Consider the following 16,971-nt stretch of genomic DNA (forward strand, 5'->3'; position numbering starts at 1 on the left):
TAGGGAACACACGACTAACAACAAGTTGAAGCTAAAAACCAATACACATACATATTGTATTGTTGCAAACAAAATTTACTTTTTTTATTCTTGATTTTGTATATTTTGTTAAAGAATGGAGAGGTCTCGATGTCCCAAACGACCAGTAAACGCATATATAATGTGGATGAACAGTTCAGGCCGTAGCAGCATCAAGACCCAACATCCCAAATACAGCTTCAAGCAAGTGGCCAGAAAATCTAGTAGTCTATGGAAGAAGATGTGCGAGTACGACAAGTCTTTGTGGCATATATACGCGTCCGTGGCTATGATCCAATATAAAGAAAGGATGAGCGTTTGGCAATCACAACAGCGCCCGAAACCAGAAGATCTGATGTCTCCCACACAGTCTCCACAGTCTCAAGTTCATCGTCGTCGATCTCTGCGTTTGGCCAACAATAGACTGAACAATTGTCACTCGTAAAGAAGTTACATAAATGTTTTGGATGTTATTTAGAGTTCCTGGCAGTCTTACCAGATGATTAAATTTAAATCGTTTTAAAAAATACAAATGAGAAACGATTTCAAAAGAGTACTACACCACAAGTACTCTCAACTGAATTCTAGCACTAACCAATAGAAAAGGGACTTTCTGCGACTATTTAAATTTTTTAATGTCAAATTCAAAATTAATAATTAATTTGATCGATTAATTCATTCAAAACTGAATCTAAAGGTTAAGTTAATTACAGTAACTATTTGGCTGGCTTACAATTTCTAATAGTGTTTGTGCTTTGGCTAATACTAAAGAAAGTTTCGTATGAACTATTTACAATACCATAAATAACTACGCTATTAATTTGAACTAATCTAAATGTATCACGTATTTGCGAGCTCAGGCCGTCTCCGAGCGCTTCTGTGTGTAGTTCCGCTCCTTGAGCAGCTCGTCCAACTGCTGCTCCTGGTAATAGACAACGAACTGCGCCGCGGACACTTGCTCGAAGATGGCGCAAATGCTCGGCTTCAGGTTGTAGAAGAAGAGCAGCTGTCCCCGCTGATTGAAGTCGCTGATCAGGGAGTCGATGACTGTCGCTGTGGTAAAGTCGGCCCCATAGACGTGCGAGGCATCGATGACGACGGGCACATTCTGCCGCATCGACTGTTTGTTCACCAGATTCCTGACATAGTCCACGGACGGAAAGATCAGGCATCGATCCGGCGTGATCATCATGTAGTCCATGCCCGATTGTGTGGTCAGTAGCTCTGTGGAGAGTTTAGGACGCGCCGCATGATACAGTATAAAGATGACATTCAGGCCGACACCGATGAGAATGCCCCATTCCAGTGGCAGCACCAGACAGGCAACGAAAGTGCCCACACCAGGCACCAGATCGCTTTCTGCAAAAATTTCCATGTTACATTAAACGTTTAATCTTCTTTAATCTTCCAATATACTTACTCTTCGATCGCCACATGGGCTTAACCACCTTGACTTCGATCATGAACACCACTGCCGCTATGATGATGGCAGCTAGTGTGGGACGCGGTATGAAGTAAAAGTACGGAGTGAGGAAGAGCAGAGCAATCATCACCAGACCGCCAGAATATATATTGCTGAGTGGGGTGCGGACGCCGCTGGCATTGTTGACAGCCCCACGACTCAGAGCTCCGGTTCCCGGAAAGCCCTGGACAAAGGAGTTGAAGATGTTGGCCGTACCTATGGCAATCAGCTCCTGGGAAGCGTCCACCGACTTGCCATTGGCTGAAAGAGTTTGCATTAAAAAAGAGCCAAGGACTTTAGAAAGTGCGGATCACTTACCGAAGGCCTTGCAAATGGCAATGTTCTCCATCAGCGAGATCAGGGGGATCACAATCAGGCCGGAGCCCATGCTGTGGACCATCTCCACGAAGCTCTCGGCAGCGCCATGGCTTGTCTCGTTGGCGCTCAGCGAGGTGGGAGGCCACTGTACGCTGGGCAGGCCGGGCGGAATGTCGCCGACCACCCGGAATGGAGCACCATGTTCCTCACTGTGCAGAAGGTAGCCCATCAGGCAGCAGACTACCACCAGAATGGCATTGCGCGCTGTGCCCACAATCCAGAGTACTTTGTTCACAATCCTCTGCAAGGACGAGCACTGCTCCTCATCGTCGGGTCCGATGCGGCAGGAGGAGAGGGAGCGCATCAGGAGCAGGACCACAATGCAGGTGAGTCCCAAGACTGTGTCGCCGGCTCGCGTGTGCTCGATGTTGTGGAAGACCTGCGTCCAGATCTCCACGAACGTGTTGCCCTTGGCCGTGATGCCCAGCACACTTTGGATCTGGGAGGTGAGAATGATGAGGGAGACGGCGGAGGTGAAGCCGGACGAGACCGGGCCCGAGACGAAGTCAATGAGGAAGCCCAGCCCAAAGAGTCCCATCAGGAGCTCCACAGTCCCCGACAGCAGACACAGCAGCACCGACTTTTGCCACGATCCCTGGGCCACCTGGAAGGTCAGCAGTGCTACAATGGCCGAGGGACCCATTGGCACATCCTTACAGCTGCCCAGAAATATGTATACAAAGCATCCCAAGAAGGAGGCATACAGACCGTACTAAGAAGGCAAATAAACAGGTATTAGATCATTATTAAAAGAAGTTTCGACAAAGATTACTCACGGCTACTGGGAGTCCTGCTATTCCCGCATAGGCCAGTGCCTGGGGAATCACCGTCAGACCCACGGTTATTCCCGCCACCAAATCTCCGACTGCATCCTGGCTGCTGTAACGCGGCAGCCACCCAAGAATGGGCAGTTTTTTGTGCAGGGTCTTGCGGTTGAAGGTCCTTCTGCTGCATTCCTGCAGCCAACTCTTGGTGCACTCCACCGTACTCCGCGAGGGCTTCACCTTCTTGCCGTCCTCGGTCACTGAAGGGTAAAACAGAGAGAGAGAGCAGAGGTTAACGAGAGGTCTTTCTAGCCGGAAATTGCGAGCCATGGCGAAAAAAACCAACAATGAAATCGTACTTGTTGCTTATTTTTGTTATTTTCTGGCAAGTCGTTGGCTTCATTTTCGACTGTGATTCATAATCACGTACTACAGAGCACCTTTTACTATCTGCCCCACTCTACATAGTATATCTCATCTGTTCATTCCCATTTATAATTTAACTGTATTTTTTTTTGTTTTTTTTTTCTATAATTCTCCATGATCTCCGAGAATTTCATTGTCAAGGTCTCTGGGCCGCATTTATCGGGTGAGAAAACGTGGAAAACAATTGGATGTAACGGACGGCACGTTTCGTATGCCTAATGCAAACAAAAAAAACATTTCATTTCCCTGGGAAAAAATTCCTTTCATTGGAATCTAGAATTTTAATAGCTGCCGGATAAGGAACTAATCACAACATCTTTAGCTAATGGTTCCAATTTTATTTTTGTATTTAATAATTTGCATAACAATTTGTTTTTCTTTTTGTGTAATCACAGAAAATTATTGCAAATTTGATAGGTTTTTTAAAAAACCTTTACAACAATTTAAATGACCAAAATTGTTCAATTACTTTAATTTGTTTTCACAGCAAATCACTAGTTAATGAACCTCTCGAATCACTCTAATAATTCCGTATAATTTCGTATACAAAATCTCATAGATTATTAATCAATTTAAATAAATTACAGAACCAATCATCCACAATTCCCTATTTAAAATATTTCACATGTAAACAAAATAAACTTATATCTTTAAAAGGACATCCCTTCAGACACAATTTTCTATTAGGAGGTATTTTTTAGTAAAACTCACATATGAACTCCTTGGATCCTTGAGATCCCACACTGTTGTTGCTGCCTCCATTCTGTTCGCTGAGGTTGGTATGGATGCTGATTGTTGAGCACTTGAATCCATCGTTGAGGTAGACGTGGTCCGAAGCAGGATTGGACTTCATCATTCCGGGTATTAGTGTGCGAAGGGGAGTTCCCACAAATGGAAACAAAGACTGCCGACAAACTTGCAGTTAATTATAGTCCCAGTTACGAATAAAAACCTCAAAAACAAAGGCTTCTCTGGGGGCTGACAGCAGGTGAAACGTCTACGAGTGCCGCCTCCGACAATAAAGTTTATACGATCCAACAGAAGCACGCGCCGCCAGGTACTGGCGGAGTCAGAGGTGTTGCATCTGTATATTGGATGCCTGGTGGGTGCGGAGGGGGGTACGATTATTAAGTAACTTTTTCTAGACGCACTGAATCTGTCTCGGAAATGCTCGGTCGGCTCGGCTCTGCTCTTCACACGGCAACGTTTCGAACGAAACTGTTTTGTACTTGATCCGAACCTTGTCTTTTATAAAAATCAAAACTTTGTTTTCGCTGTTGTCTCGTTGTGTCGTCATCGTCGTTATCGTTTCTCACTATAATATCCGAGTCGATTCGGGTCTCAAACTAAGTTTTTGTTTGGGTTTGGGTTTGGGTTTGGGAAGCCGCACCTGATCGTCGTTTTACCTACAATAATCGGAGATGTGCGTTAAACAGATAATCGAGCATAGGGAAAATGGACATGGAAAAAGGCAGTAGGCAGCAGGGAGTAGGGAGCAAGGGTGAGTGCCTACAAAGACCCAAAAATGATATAAGGTTCGGTTCCCATTGCGTGTTTTCGACTCCGCTTTGCGGCACTAAGTGCTCGAATTTCAGATTTTCGGTTGAATGGAAAGGAAGTTGTAAATTCTTTTCGTATTAGTTCGCAATTATTTGTGTGGCTCGGCAATTTTCGAGACACTCTCCCAACACGTGAGCGTTTGTCACTTGTCTTATTTTGTTTTGTTATTTTCTCTCATATTTCTGAAAAAATTCAATGGAAAGTTACCCAAAACACACACGAGGCGTGGGAGGAGTCAGAGATACAGAGATTTTTTGGGGTGTTTCTTGAGTTTTTGTTTTTTAAAATTTTCCATTCATTGGAGTGCATTTCATTTGAGTCATTTCTTTGGCTTTCAAACGAGTTCTAGTCGGGGGATTACCATGGAGGATGGGGCAGATCTGTCTGCCAAGTGTTAACTTCTTCAAACCAGATTCGACTGGATCGCTCTGCTTCTGCTGCACACCAAATCACTCTATAAATGCGTGATGATCGGGTCTTGCATATAGAGATTACAGGTATACATATATGTATGAAGAGACAAGTGCTCGTACCTGGGTTTTCGCTTAGTTTCTTTTGTCTCCGTTTCGATTCTTTACTTCGACTGGTACGGGGTTAATTTTCTTGGTAATTTGTAAGCCGGGCTGGAAATCTGCCCAGCCTTTAATTTAGGTAGCCCTTTAGGGAAGCAATTACATTTTGCATCAGTTTTTAAATTTTTACATGCGCATCAGAATTCGCACCAGGATTCCTTGCTCCTCTATCGAACCATATTTCATGACTACAGCATTTTCCACTCAATCCACTCCATGCAAAGCCACCTGCCATCGATGCCACATCAACAATTAATTGTTTACCTCGGAAATATTAGTCGCAGGCATTCTAAACATTTTCGAGATGAACTTGACACTTTGAGAAAGAATGGGGTTGGAGCCTCTTCTCTAGATATGGCCAAGCCGCAAACAAAAGCCGATACCAAAAAATGTCATGGATAAATAAATACATAGACACAGAGACGCATAATATTCAAATGCTGCTTTCGGTGACAGCTTGGGGTCGAAGCGGTTTCCAAGGGAAATGCGAGAATTGAGGCTAAACATAAAATGTGCCTTAATATTTTTGTAAATATTTAGATATCAATTTGTAAATGCATTTTAGATCGACCCCAATGTGATTTCAAAAGGTTGTCGCATAACGATGGGGAAAACTAGAAAAAATGCATATTTAATAGTAGTTTGGGTGGAAACTTTCTATGGACCTCGGGTCGGGGAGTTATTTATAGGCCGTTTAGCTGAAGTTGATTGGGTTTGTTCGTGTTATTTTCATAAATTATGGCGATAAAATTGCTAATTTATGGCATTTGTTGAGGCATTGCACTTGGAATTCAAGATGAACATCAAAATTCAAACAGACATCGCCAAAAAGCTTCCTAGACAGCCACTGAAGCTGTGACAGATGGAATTATTTAAATTAATTGAAACGGGCTTCATATGATAAAAGGCCATAAATAACATTGTCTTTAGAGTCTGGCCAAGTTCAGAGACGAAACGGCAAGCGTACCGTATCGGTCTCTGCTACCCAGTATATTGTGAGGTGTTTGAGGATGGTAGATCGAGTGGTGGTAAAGATTTCGGAAACACAGATCTAAACATAAAAGGAAAGAAACACAGATCCTTAGATCCAATGCCAGCCATAGATATTGTATGTTACCTATATCTTTTAGTCCATTACAGTTTTCACTTCATTATTCCCTATCTAAAACTTTACTGGGTATTCCCTTAGTCGATTCACACACCTTCCCCACTGTCTTACACGTTTTAAAAAAGATTCGGGGCTTTATTTTTGTTTATTGGGGTTTTTTGTTGTTGTGCATTTCGTTTCCTAAACGCAGTCCAATGACTTGAATACGATTCGAGTATAATCAGTCAGCTGGCCGTAGTTTATTGGCCAAAACATATTTATTTACTTAGAAAGAGACGTCAAGACGCCGGCAACAGGTTTCCCTCCATTCATTCAGATCCCAGATCTTGATGGAGAGGCAAAGGCAAAAAGGTAGAGGTATATCCCGCCGGTTGATGAAATTCCAGCTGATTTTGGATGTTGTCAAACAAGCTGGCGCCCGAGATAATGCCATGAATGCTCAAGTTATTTGAATAAACGAGTACTCCTCATATACATAATCGAACACTCTAAATGCTTTTTCCTTTGTTTTGTTTTATTTTTAACTATTATTTTGAGAGACTGAGAGAGAGAGAGAGAGGCTGACAGCGGGGGTGTGGTGGGCGTTTTATTCAATTTGTGTTAATTGCATTTCAGTTAAAGCTTCCCCCTAACGTATTAATTGTACCCGTACTCGAATTTAATTAAAGTTTACTCACACGAATTTACGTATATGTAGGTACTTTTTTTAAGAATGCCCCAGACAGGTGTGCAACAGAGTTGTGCCCTCAAAGTTGTTTCCAAAAATTATATATATGTTATTCAGAAAGGAAGCTACAGACCGATCGGTGTCACAATTGAGACTAAATTTATAAAATAAACCGTAAAAACTCCTGAAGTATTTTCAACATGCCAACAATTTACAAACTAATATTTAGCATATTTTTTGTAGAGAAAACCGTAATCACATTATTATCCGGCTAATCTACCGAACTATGACTAACAGGAAGTTATACACTTAATAGCCAACTACAATTGTTTGGTGGTTTTGTTTACTTTTTTCCCACTTTTTTCGAGCGTTTGGCTTACGGCCCAAATTACAGGCCCAATTGCAAAATATGTTTCACATCCCTGGAAAATTGCCACAAGGGGCGTAGCTCAGGCAGAGCGACTGGGCGTGGCTGATTACCCTGTAATTTGTACAGAGCCAAGCAATCTGCGAACTGTCGTCCAATCCAATGCGATTTGCTTCCGATCTTCCAGCCGTTTCTAGACTTTTTATGGTCGAAAGCTGTAATTGGTAACACATCATTGGAGCCGGTGGGAAGCAGCTTTTTCGGGGGATGCAAGCATGTGTGGCTTATCATGTGAAAATTACGTATACGCTATGGCAGCCTGCTCTACAGCGATAGACACGTGCCAGCTGTGCTCTGGGCTTCGCATTCAGGTGCATTTTAGTTGATTTTTATAGCAAGATTAAGTCGTTACGTACATACTTTATTGAGCTATTGAGGAACTTATTTTCCACATATTTTCAATTGCGAATGTAATATAATACACTGTCTATAAATTGGTACAAAATTAATAATTCAAAATTGATAATTTCCTTGATCGAAAATTGGTTTCTCTGTTTGTTCTCTGTTTAGGTAACAAAGTTTTCCGCCACTTAAAATTCCATATTTCAGTTTTATTTTCAATTTCCGAAAGTGTTCTCATTTAAATGGCCGTAAAGTAAATTGCGAAACGTGACTGTAAAAGTTTTGGTAATAATTTGAAAGCCTGAATAAGTGGATGCCGGCTTTTAAATGTGACTTATGCTGATGCCCGCAGCTGTGTCGATAATTCTTCTCCTGAAAATTGAGCTAAAAACCAAGTCCACAGTGCCCCCAAAATATTGAGTTCAATTTTGGACAGTGCTACGTGAATGGCTCAATTGTTAATGTTCAAAGCATGCCAATGGGCTCTGACCAAACATGGATCGTTTATTTTCGTATTTCCTATACTCAGAATTCTGTCTGTAATTTAAGGGATCCTCCAAAAAAACAATCAGTCATCAATGTTTGGTCAAACGCAGGTCAAGCTAACTTTGAACAAATCTTTCTAAAAGGGGTTTCATAATCTGTATCCAACTCCGTCTGAGTTGTCTTATAAGGCAGGTCCCAAGTGGGATGTCTGCTGCCGGCTTCTGTTCGATTTGATTTGAATATTTATGAGTTTATTGTTTTGATGCGGCGGATTTCGGGTTTATGATAATTTTGCGATTTTTATGCAAAACGCGTTTCACTCTCCGCCGATTACGCAGCAAAGAAAACCACAACTTGAATCAGTGCGGATTCTTATCTATCCCATAAAGATCAAACATTAAAATAACTTAAGACGTTGTCATTGAGGTTTTTATATCTTTTGTTGCATGCAGGCGACGGCGACGCCTTTGTCTGAGACTAAAAAACTACCTAGAACCAGTTTAAACAGCTACTATCCATTATCACACGAGGCGACAGTGCGTTTCAGAATATTTGGGAGGGCTCTAATAAAGGGGGTTTCATTCTCTATAAAGTGATGGGACTCTCATTTAGTCACTTGATTTTGCATGGTATATAAACGAAATGCGACTGCATCTTTGGCTTAAACGTTAGTTAATCGACCACTTTAGGAAATCTACGCTTTGAGCACGTTCATGGGGTTCCGTCACGTAATCTAATTAATTTCCCCGGCCGCGTGCAAATAGTTCTCGAATAGTCACCACGTAAGGTATTCTTTTAAGTGCAGAATTTAGTAAGAGCAGTAAAAATGTACACAATAATATTTTTGGCTTTGGTCTAAACGAATTTCCGTATGGATCTTCAATGATTCATTTAATTGACACCTCATTGAGGGGATTATAAAATTAGCACATTTTATGCTGTCTTTCAATGCGAATTAGCATGTGGCTTCGGCTTTGAGGGAGTCATAAACAAATTGGTAATCGGTTAATGTTAAAAGTTAATCGACCATTCAAATTGCGTCAATTGGGAGGCTAACAAAAGTTGCGAAAAAGCAGAAGATCGCCAAAATATATTTACAACTTTCGAAACGGGAATTTCCCTTGCAGTCGCTGTCTCTGTCTTGTTTCTGTGGCTATCTCTGTCTTTTGTCTGAGGCTGTATCGATGGCTCTATCTCTATCTGTACGATATAGAGTCTGATGTCATATCTGAAATATCTCATGGGCTTACCCCTTGGGAGCGGTGATGGGGGCGTTGATACCCCAATTACAATTGGAATGCCAGCTGCTGTGGTTTTTTCCCTCTATTCAGTTGTGGCCCAAACGTTTTATTGTTTCACCTCGATCAAATGACACCGGAAACGCGATTCCATTGACTTTGGCCCGCGTCAAACTTTAGTTTTCTAGCGCATTCTAATATTATTTTATTGAATATTTATGTGCGCACACTATTTCGACTAGTATTTTTGGCACCCGCCTAATTCTTATGCAAATGCACTAAAACCTCACACATACACACACGCACACACTCTCACTCGCTTCCGATGCAGGTCGATCTTCGTTCTGTCTTCGTTTCCTTTTCTTTGCGGTCTCTTTCGCGCAACCGCTGAGACCCAGCCAGCTGAATCGGTAAAGTACACAAGCGTAACTGTTGTTTGGAGCCCAATCGGTTCGGCCGTCACCTGTTGTCAAAGCTATATTAAAGAGAAGGTACGTCCGTTCTGCTCCAGCCTCTCTTCGGCTCGCCCTCTTTTACATGCATTACAACACAGTAGAGACTGCCCCACCTTCTATTGAACATAGCTTTCCTTCGGCAATTGAGCGTGTAATTGGCTGCGACAAGCTTCCAAGCTGAGCTTTGGTGAGCTTGCACTCTCTTTTTCTCTCTTTGCGTCTTTCTCTCTGTTTTTGTTTGAGGTGAGAAATTTGAAAGTAAACAGCGAAAGGCGTTGGCATTACAAAGTATATTTACATGCTAATAACATCTTGTAATATATACACCAATCTATTTTAATCAATGTCGATTAGGTATCGATTAAGGTTAGATAACGTTTAATTTGATAGTGCGGTTAGCGCAGTTCAATGGAACACATTTCACTGGTCGTACATCCTTGAATACGGAATAGTTTGAGAAAGGTATAAAGAGAAAGTTGCTAGAACCGAGAAAAGTTATGTTCTAGAACACATAAAACGTTGAGGCTAATATTTTGATAATTATGATAACAAAAATAACTCAATGATCTCACTAGTGATGCGATTTAAATGTAGCTAAATACCGAATAACTATTTAGGACCAAATTAATAGACCAAATATGCAATGTTCAACTCAACTGAAAAAAAATTCCCAATAAATAATTTGTTGCTGGTCATATCAGTCCTTCAATCACCGTCTTACGAATATTCTGCCCTTTCACTGGTGAGTCTATGGTCTTTAAAAAGTGCTCATGTAATAAAAAAGTGTAGTCAAAATCGATGATGTCTTGGTCCTTTTCCTTTGGTTTAAAATATTTGTAATATCATCATTTCTATGATAGGTTTTTATACGTATCTCGAATATTAAAGGACAAAGACAGGTAAATCTTTGCTCCTGCGCTCCAGCAACATGCAGTAAAGCACCGACTTATGAATATTTGCCAAGAGAGATTCGTCAAAACGTATTTTATTCTCTCCTGATGAAAGGGAACGCTCTAAACACTCAATTGTCGCTTACCATCCATCATCAACTAGTAAAAAAAGCGGTTTTAATCTTTTTATTATTAAATAATATCATATATAACTGCTACGGACAAAACATTTTCAATGGGGAAAAGTTCATAACTTGCGAGGCATCTTTGAGCTGAAATCAAAGCTGCCAGGACCTCAAATATTATGGTATTGATATATGGATAGATCTCTTTTCATTGCGAATTCTTTCGTTGATTTGATTGTGGGCTGTGAGCTCGTAAAGCTATTCCATTTTGGATACATACAAAAATTAAAATGTTTCACATTTGTAATTGCGATGTTAAGCGATCTGAATGCCATTCACAGTGCAGTGAGAAAATGTTGCTTATTGAATATATGCGTTTTTTTTTTTTTTCTTTTTTTATAATTGTTGGACACACATCTGAGTACATATAAAATTACAATAAAATTGTGCAGACATTTGTTAATGTTTTTGTAGAATTAATTTCGTTTTACTAATTTGTGGAATACAGACTAGGGGTTGGTTATGGGATCTATAGAAAACCATTATCAGATAATATATATTGTTCTGTATATCGTATTGTATAACGCGACCTTGGGTGAGAAGCGAATAAAATTGACGGTGGTATATATGAAACTTATACAATAGAACGACCTTTAGGCTAATGGCGATTGTAACTACATATATCTTTATTCTTTCCTTTCCTTCTTCTTTTTATTTGGTGAGGGCGATGGGGGATATGATCTCTTTGAATTGGTTTTACTGAGGCACATTTGATGGATCACTAAAGGGAGATAAACGCCAAGCTTCGATTCGATTCGTCGTAAGTCCCGTCTTCCCGGCTTCTAGAAATGCTTCCGCATGTGGGCGGACACCACGAAGGGCGCCAGCAGCGAGCAGATCGACATCAACATATTGACCAGACCCTGAAGACTGGCTGCAATTTGAAGGGATTCATTGGGAGTTGTCATTATGTACAGCCCTACTCCTCTACTTACCTCCACTGCAGATGTCATGGAGTATGTCCTCCACGTAGCCGTTGTCATTGTCGCAGAGACACAATTTGGTCTTGCTCGACATGAACTTGGAGACGCCGATGGTGCGGTTGCTATTCTCATACTGGCAGACCATTCCGTCCTCACAGTCGTTGTTGCTGTTGCACTTGTGGCGCAGTCCTGAAATTATTTAAATTGGAATAAAACATTGATCCGTAAGGCAAAGAATATCTACATAAAAATTGCAAGATATATGTTATCCCTGTATTCGAAAGGGAAGGATCGATTCATCTAAGATAAACCCTTAATAATACTGATTTCAAACAATTTGGTAAGCCTGCAGTACATCATTCTATATAGTCAAGGGAATAGGGTATTCATTGTTTTAAATATGTTTGTAGGAACCTTTTCCTTAGCTCCTAGCACTGGCTACTTTGTAAGCATGCAAATATCGTACGAGTATGAGTATATACGAGGTAATGCATATCATCACAATTTGCTCAGCATTTTCTGTGCATGTCACAAATTGGCACTGCGGCGATTTCCATTACCATTTGGATGTTCTCTCGGTTCCAGTCACGACATCCTAACATAAATCCCTTCTTCGACATGGCGCTGCCATAAAGGAAAGACCTCCGTTTTAGGCCGTCCCTTCCGTCCACCCAAGTAGGTCCTGAATGCAGTGGAAGAGAGTAAGAAAGCCAAGGGGGAACAATGGCGCAGACCCAAGGATCCAAGTATCCAAGGAGCCCAAAAGCCGAGGAGCACAAGTGTGAATTGCGCACGAAAACTAAATAAATAAAAAGCAGGCAAACACAGGCCCAAGGAGAGTACGGGGGTGGTGTCGGATGAGGAGGAGGAGCTCTGGTAATATCCATCTGGATGGATGCTTTGTTTAATTCTCATTTAGGTGGCGCCTTGGACATCACACATCGCCCTACGACCTGCCTGACTGCCTGTCTACCTGCCACTTGAGGCACATCAAGAAAGTGACACAGAAGCAGGTGAGGACAGAAAGCAGCAACAGCAGCCTCTTAAATAATAAATGTAATGTGCATGTCTTAGCAATTAGTTGACGTTTTGTTGGCTGTTCTATTTCCAGAATCTAGCCAAAGGAATCTATTCCAAAACAACCAGAAAGAACTGTTACAAACTAGAGGAAGTACTCGTATTGAATACAAACTGAATAATGAATTGAAGTATATCTGGAATATAGATCTTAAAATAGTTATGTACAAAATTAATTCACAATTTGAAGAACCCAAACTGATCAATATTTAATCTTATAATCGAATCTATCCCATGCTCGAATTAGGATATACCTTTAGAAATATTTCGAATGGTTTTCTTCTACATTTTCCTTAGAATATCTTACCTTTGAGTACATCCGGGCAGTTCCCAGCCGCGGGTGCCGAGTCATCGCCGCAAAGGCAACGCATTTTGTAGTCGTTGGGGTCCTTAACACAGCTGGTGCGATCTATCGCTGTACAGTCATCATGGGCACTGCACTCGCGTCCTTTGACTGTTTAAATCAAATCAAATCAAATCAAATGTAATTAAGAGAAGCTTAAACGTTGAAAGTTTGTTCAACTAATTCCACACTAATTGTATGATTATTGCCCCACAAATTATCGGTTACTAAGCCTATCTATTCCATCTACTAGTTCACCAACTCCACCTCTAACACATTGCCCACCCAAGCCACACACTCACTGCCTGCCACACTATAGTATTGTACCTATTGGTTCATGCCCCCGACTAATGTCCGTGATTTGGGTTGGGAGCGTGGGTTGTCATTGCATTTGAGTGACTTGTTTGATCAATTCCTGATTTATGTGTGCCGCTGTTTCTGTTCTATGGGCATGTCATTCAATTGCTTTGGCGCTCTGCCATAATTATTATTCCATTTATTTAAGGGGGAAATTCAAAGACAATCGAATGATAATGGATTCGCTTTCGGATACTAGTATTTGTATGGCAATTATGATTCTGAAAGTCTTAATTACGGATTTATGGGCAATCCAAAGGGCTCTAATGTTGGGTTTATTCTATAGCATAATTATGTTTATTCTTTAAGGGAATGTTTATGTTTGAATATTGCTTCAACTTAATTATTGTCTGGAACATTCTTAAAGATCTATAGAAAGTGCCCCTTCTTCTAATAAAACTATACTACCCTTAGGTTTAAATTTCAATAAATCTCAGATAATCAGGCTCGAAAAAGGTATGAGTTTCAGCCTCCCCCTAAAATCACGATTTAACCAGCTCAAATCTTGACCTTCGCACAAATTCCTCCAAATCAAATTTAAGTGCCCGAAGCCCCCTCCCCGTTCTTTGCACTTACCAATGGGCATATGGGTGGGCGGCGGCCCGTTATTGGTCTTTCCGAAGGTGGTCAATGCCGTGGAGCTGACCCCGAAGAGGATGATGAAGACGCCGAAGAGCATGGTCAGGCTGCCGCATTGTGTGAAGCGCTTCAGGGGCTGCATTTCGGATGGTTTCGCGTGGGTGGTCGGGGGTCGAAGGACAAAGCCAAAATCGAAATCGAGTCTGAGGTCGAAGCTTAGTTTTGGAATGGATTTCGCAGGTGTTATATAAAATCACGGCACACAAACGAATCTGTTCTCCCTCTCCCAGGGAATTTCTCACGCACTTTGAAAACTGAAAAACTGCCCAGAGGCTTCAAGTCGGTTTGTTTAGTGGATTATTCTTCTACTCTTTAGTTGTTTTTGCGAGGCAATTTTATGCAAATTTTCACACCAAAATTGTTTCCGGTAGAGAGGCCGAAACAAAACTAAACCGCACGGAAGGCGTTGACGCTCAAACGGGCCACTAAAAATCCTTTAAAATTTGTACAACTTGTATGGGTATTTGGTATGGTTTGGTATGGTTGTTTTCCCTTAGATGGTCTCTCCCGATGAGGGTCTTGAAAGCTCGAACCAGTCGCCTGCGCGTTCGGAGTGCAAGTGAAGAATTCGCGGCGCACACGGGGCTTAAGTTAAGGTTCGACGTCGCTGCCGACTCGCCGGGCTACTTGGCGCTCGCGCACGCTTCTCGAAGGCGCACCAGTACCACCCTGAATCCTGCACCCCTTGCCACCCCTGCCTTCTCACCTTGCTGTTGCTCAGCAAAACACAGAACCCCTTTCCCAAGTCGTACGCAAATTAACAGCAATTGTTGTATACCCTTTTGATAAGAGAATGCAGGAGAAACTGAAGTGCAAAAAGGTTTATTTTAATTGCCATTTGGGAAGCTAAGTGAGGGAATACAAATCTTTTAAACAAGTCGAAGAAGTTTGCTTCGAATCTTTCTATCTTTTGAGAACTGAAACTGGTGATGTTTGCTCCAAAGAGTATTTCAAGTAAATTAATATTTGAACTTGAAATGGTTTAAAACGAAGCTGATAAGAATATATTGCACTCATTTCGTAGCCCTTTAGAAAAGCAGATTTCTTGGTTAAAATTTAATTTATTTCAAGACGCATCCCACACCATATCCGTACCCGTACTTGTTTCCCCAAAAATAGTTGCGTTGCGCTGATTTCCAGGCATCCACGAAGTGTGATTCCATCCCGACAGACAACACACATGCATGCATAATTAAGAGATCCCCAGAGCAGGTGAAGGGTATTCCATCCACTACATTAATGTTAGGGGGTGTGTGGGGGCCTCAGGGGGAGGAGCAAGGGTTAGTTCAGGCGCAAAATCTCTAGGCAGATTCAGAACTTGCCAGCTCCATATAATTTGTATATTATACTCGTACGTACCTTTGGTCCGTATGGGTGTGACGAGGGGGGAGAATACTAGTAAGTCGGATCCAACGCACTTGTAACTTGCTTCGTTGTTTCGTGAGCGAGTTTTTGTTAACGAAGATGGATTTTTGTACGCGGTACGACTGGGACACCAAGGGTATATTGTCAGCATAGAGGAGATGTTTGTTCTTTATACCGAATGATATTGAATCAACAGCGTGGTTCTTTCCAATCCGCAGACGTCAATATGGTGTGTCCTGTCTCTGTATCTCTGTGTCTGAAGTCATGAATCTTCTAGGTTTTTTAGGCAACAACTTCTCCTAACGCTTTCTTTCAACACAATCACACTGCAAGGCTGGTGTAGGACTCTAAGTTTATCTATTACGAGCATTCAGTGCTGATCAGCTAAAAATCATACCAATTGGTATATTACCACAGTCCGAATTAGGAAAAAAATCGACGTTCTAATTGGATCAATGGGTATATCTTCTTCCAACATTCTAAGGCTCCCCTTTATGTAGGTCTTGTGCTTGTTAAGTCCAAAAAATATATTCGATTAAGAGGTAACCCCTCGTTCGACTATCCCGTAAAATATTTCCACTAGTATTGCTGTCGTTTTTTGTTTAGTTTTACCTTCGTGCAATTTTTTATTGTTGTTGGCACGACCTCGCCTCGTCCTCGGCTTGGGCCCACGAGTTCGTATGTGTGTGTATGGGTTTTGCATGTGTGTGTATTATAATAATGACGAAGACATTAGAGCCATTGCATAGCCTACTTTTTGGGGTCCGTAGAGTTTTGAACCGCCCGCTCCTCGCCCCCCCCACGCTCACCCTCACTCCCTCTTGGTGTGTGACTTCAACAGCAACAATAAAGTATAACATTAGCACGCACCAAAAGCAACAAAAGCAACTACTAGTTAAAGCCAAATAGTTATTTTGGCCATTATTCTGCTACTCTCGCTCTGCGTCGCTCACTCAGTGAGAGTTTTTACACCCTGGAAAGGAACTTCTGGCTTTGAATGTATGCTAGGGTTTCTTTGACCTAAGGGAGTCGCTATCTGTTGCTGTTAAATTGTGTATAAATCTTTTTGTGACTTTATACAAATGTATGTATACATACAGTGATCAGTGAATCACGTTAAAAATAATCGGCCCAGGAACAATTGGTTTCTAAATATCATTCCTCCAAAAGTCTTTAAGCCTTTAAAATGCTACTTGAGAAATACAAGGTAATTTTTTGTAGATCTCCCAAGAAAAAGAATGCATAGTGTTTCCGTTTGCTTTTCCCCATGACATCCCGATAAAAAGTGT

General features: G+C 41.5%; 2 protein-coding genes across 3 annotated transcripts; both read right to left on the bottom strand.

Annotated features, from left to right (window-relative positions):
• Window positions 1-54: 54 nt before the first annotated feature.
• On the bottom strand, window positions 55-9,479 carry LOC108156857 (sodium-independent sulfate anion transporter). 2 transcript variants are annotated; one of them, XM_033389273.1, is made up of 6 exons: window positions 9,461-9,479; window positions 3,760-4,147; window positions 2,635-2,882; window positions 1,799-2,570; window positions 1,439-1,741; window positions 55-1,377 (listed from the first exon to the last, which is right to left on the bottom strand). In XM_033389273.1, the coding sequence occupies exons 2-6, from the start codon at window positions 3,902-3,904 to the stop codon at window positions 875-877; spliced, it is 1,971 nt and encodes a 656-aa protein (XP_033245164.1). In that variant the 5' UTR covers window positions 3,905-4,147; window positions 9,461-9,479; the 3' UTR covers window positions 55-874. The 2 variants fall into 2 exon arrangements, with proteins under 2 accessions (XP_033245164.1, XP_017144073.1); XM_017288584.2 differs by lacking the exon at window positions 9,461-9,479 and having other exon boundaries at window positions 3,760-4,288.
• Window positions 9,480-11,284: 1,805 nt separating this feature from the next.
• LOC108157849 lies at window positions 11,285-14,865 on the bottom strand. The gene is made up of 4 exons (XM_017290053.2): window positions 14,255-14,865; window positions 13,286-13,432; window positions 11,914-12,090; window positions 11,285-11,852 (listed from the first exon to the last, which is right to left on the bottom strand). Exons 1-4 carry the CDS (start codon window positions 14,397-14,399, stop codon window positions 11,761-11,763), a joined length of 561 nt encoding a protein of 186 aa, XP_017145542.1. The 5' UTR covers window positions 14,400-14,865; the 3' UTR covers window positions 11,285-11,760.
• Between the last annotated feature and the right edge of the window lie 2,106 nt (window positions 14,866-16,971).

This window comes from Drosophila miranda, chromosome 2, assembly GCF_003369915.1.
Source record: "Drosophila miranda strain MSH22 chromosome 2, D.miranda_PacBio2.1, whole genome shotgun sequence".
Classification (NCBI taxonomy): Eukaryota; Metazoa; Arthropoda; class Insecta; order Diptera; family Drosophilidae; genus Drosophila; species Drosophila miranda.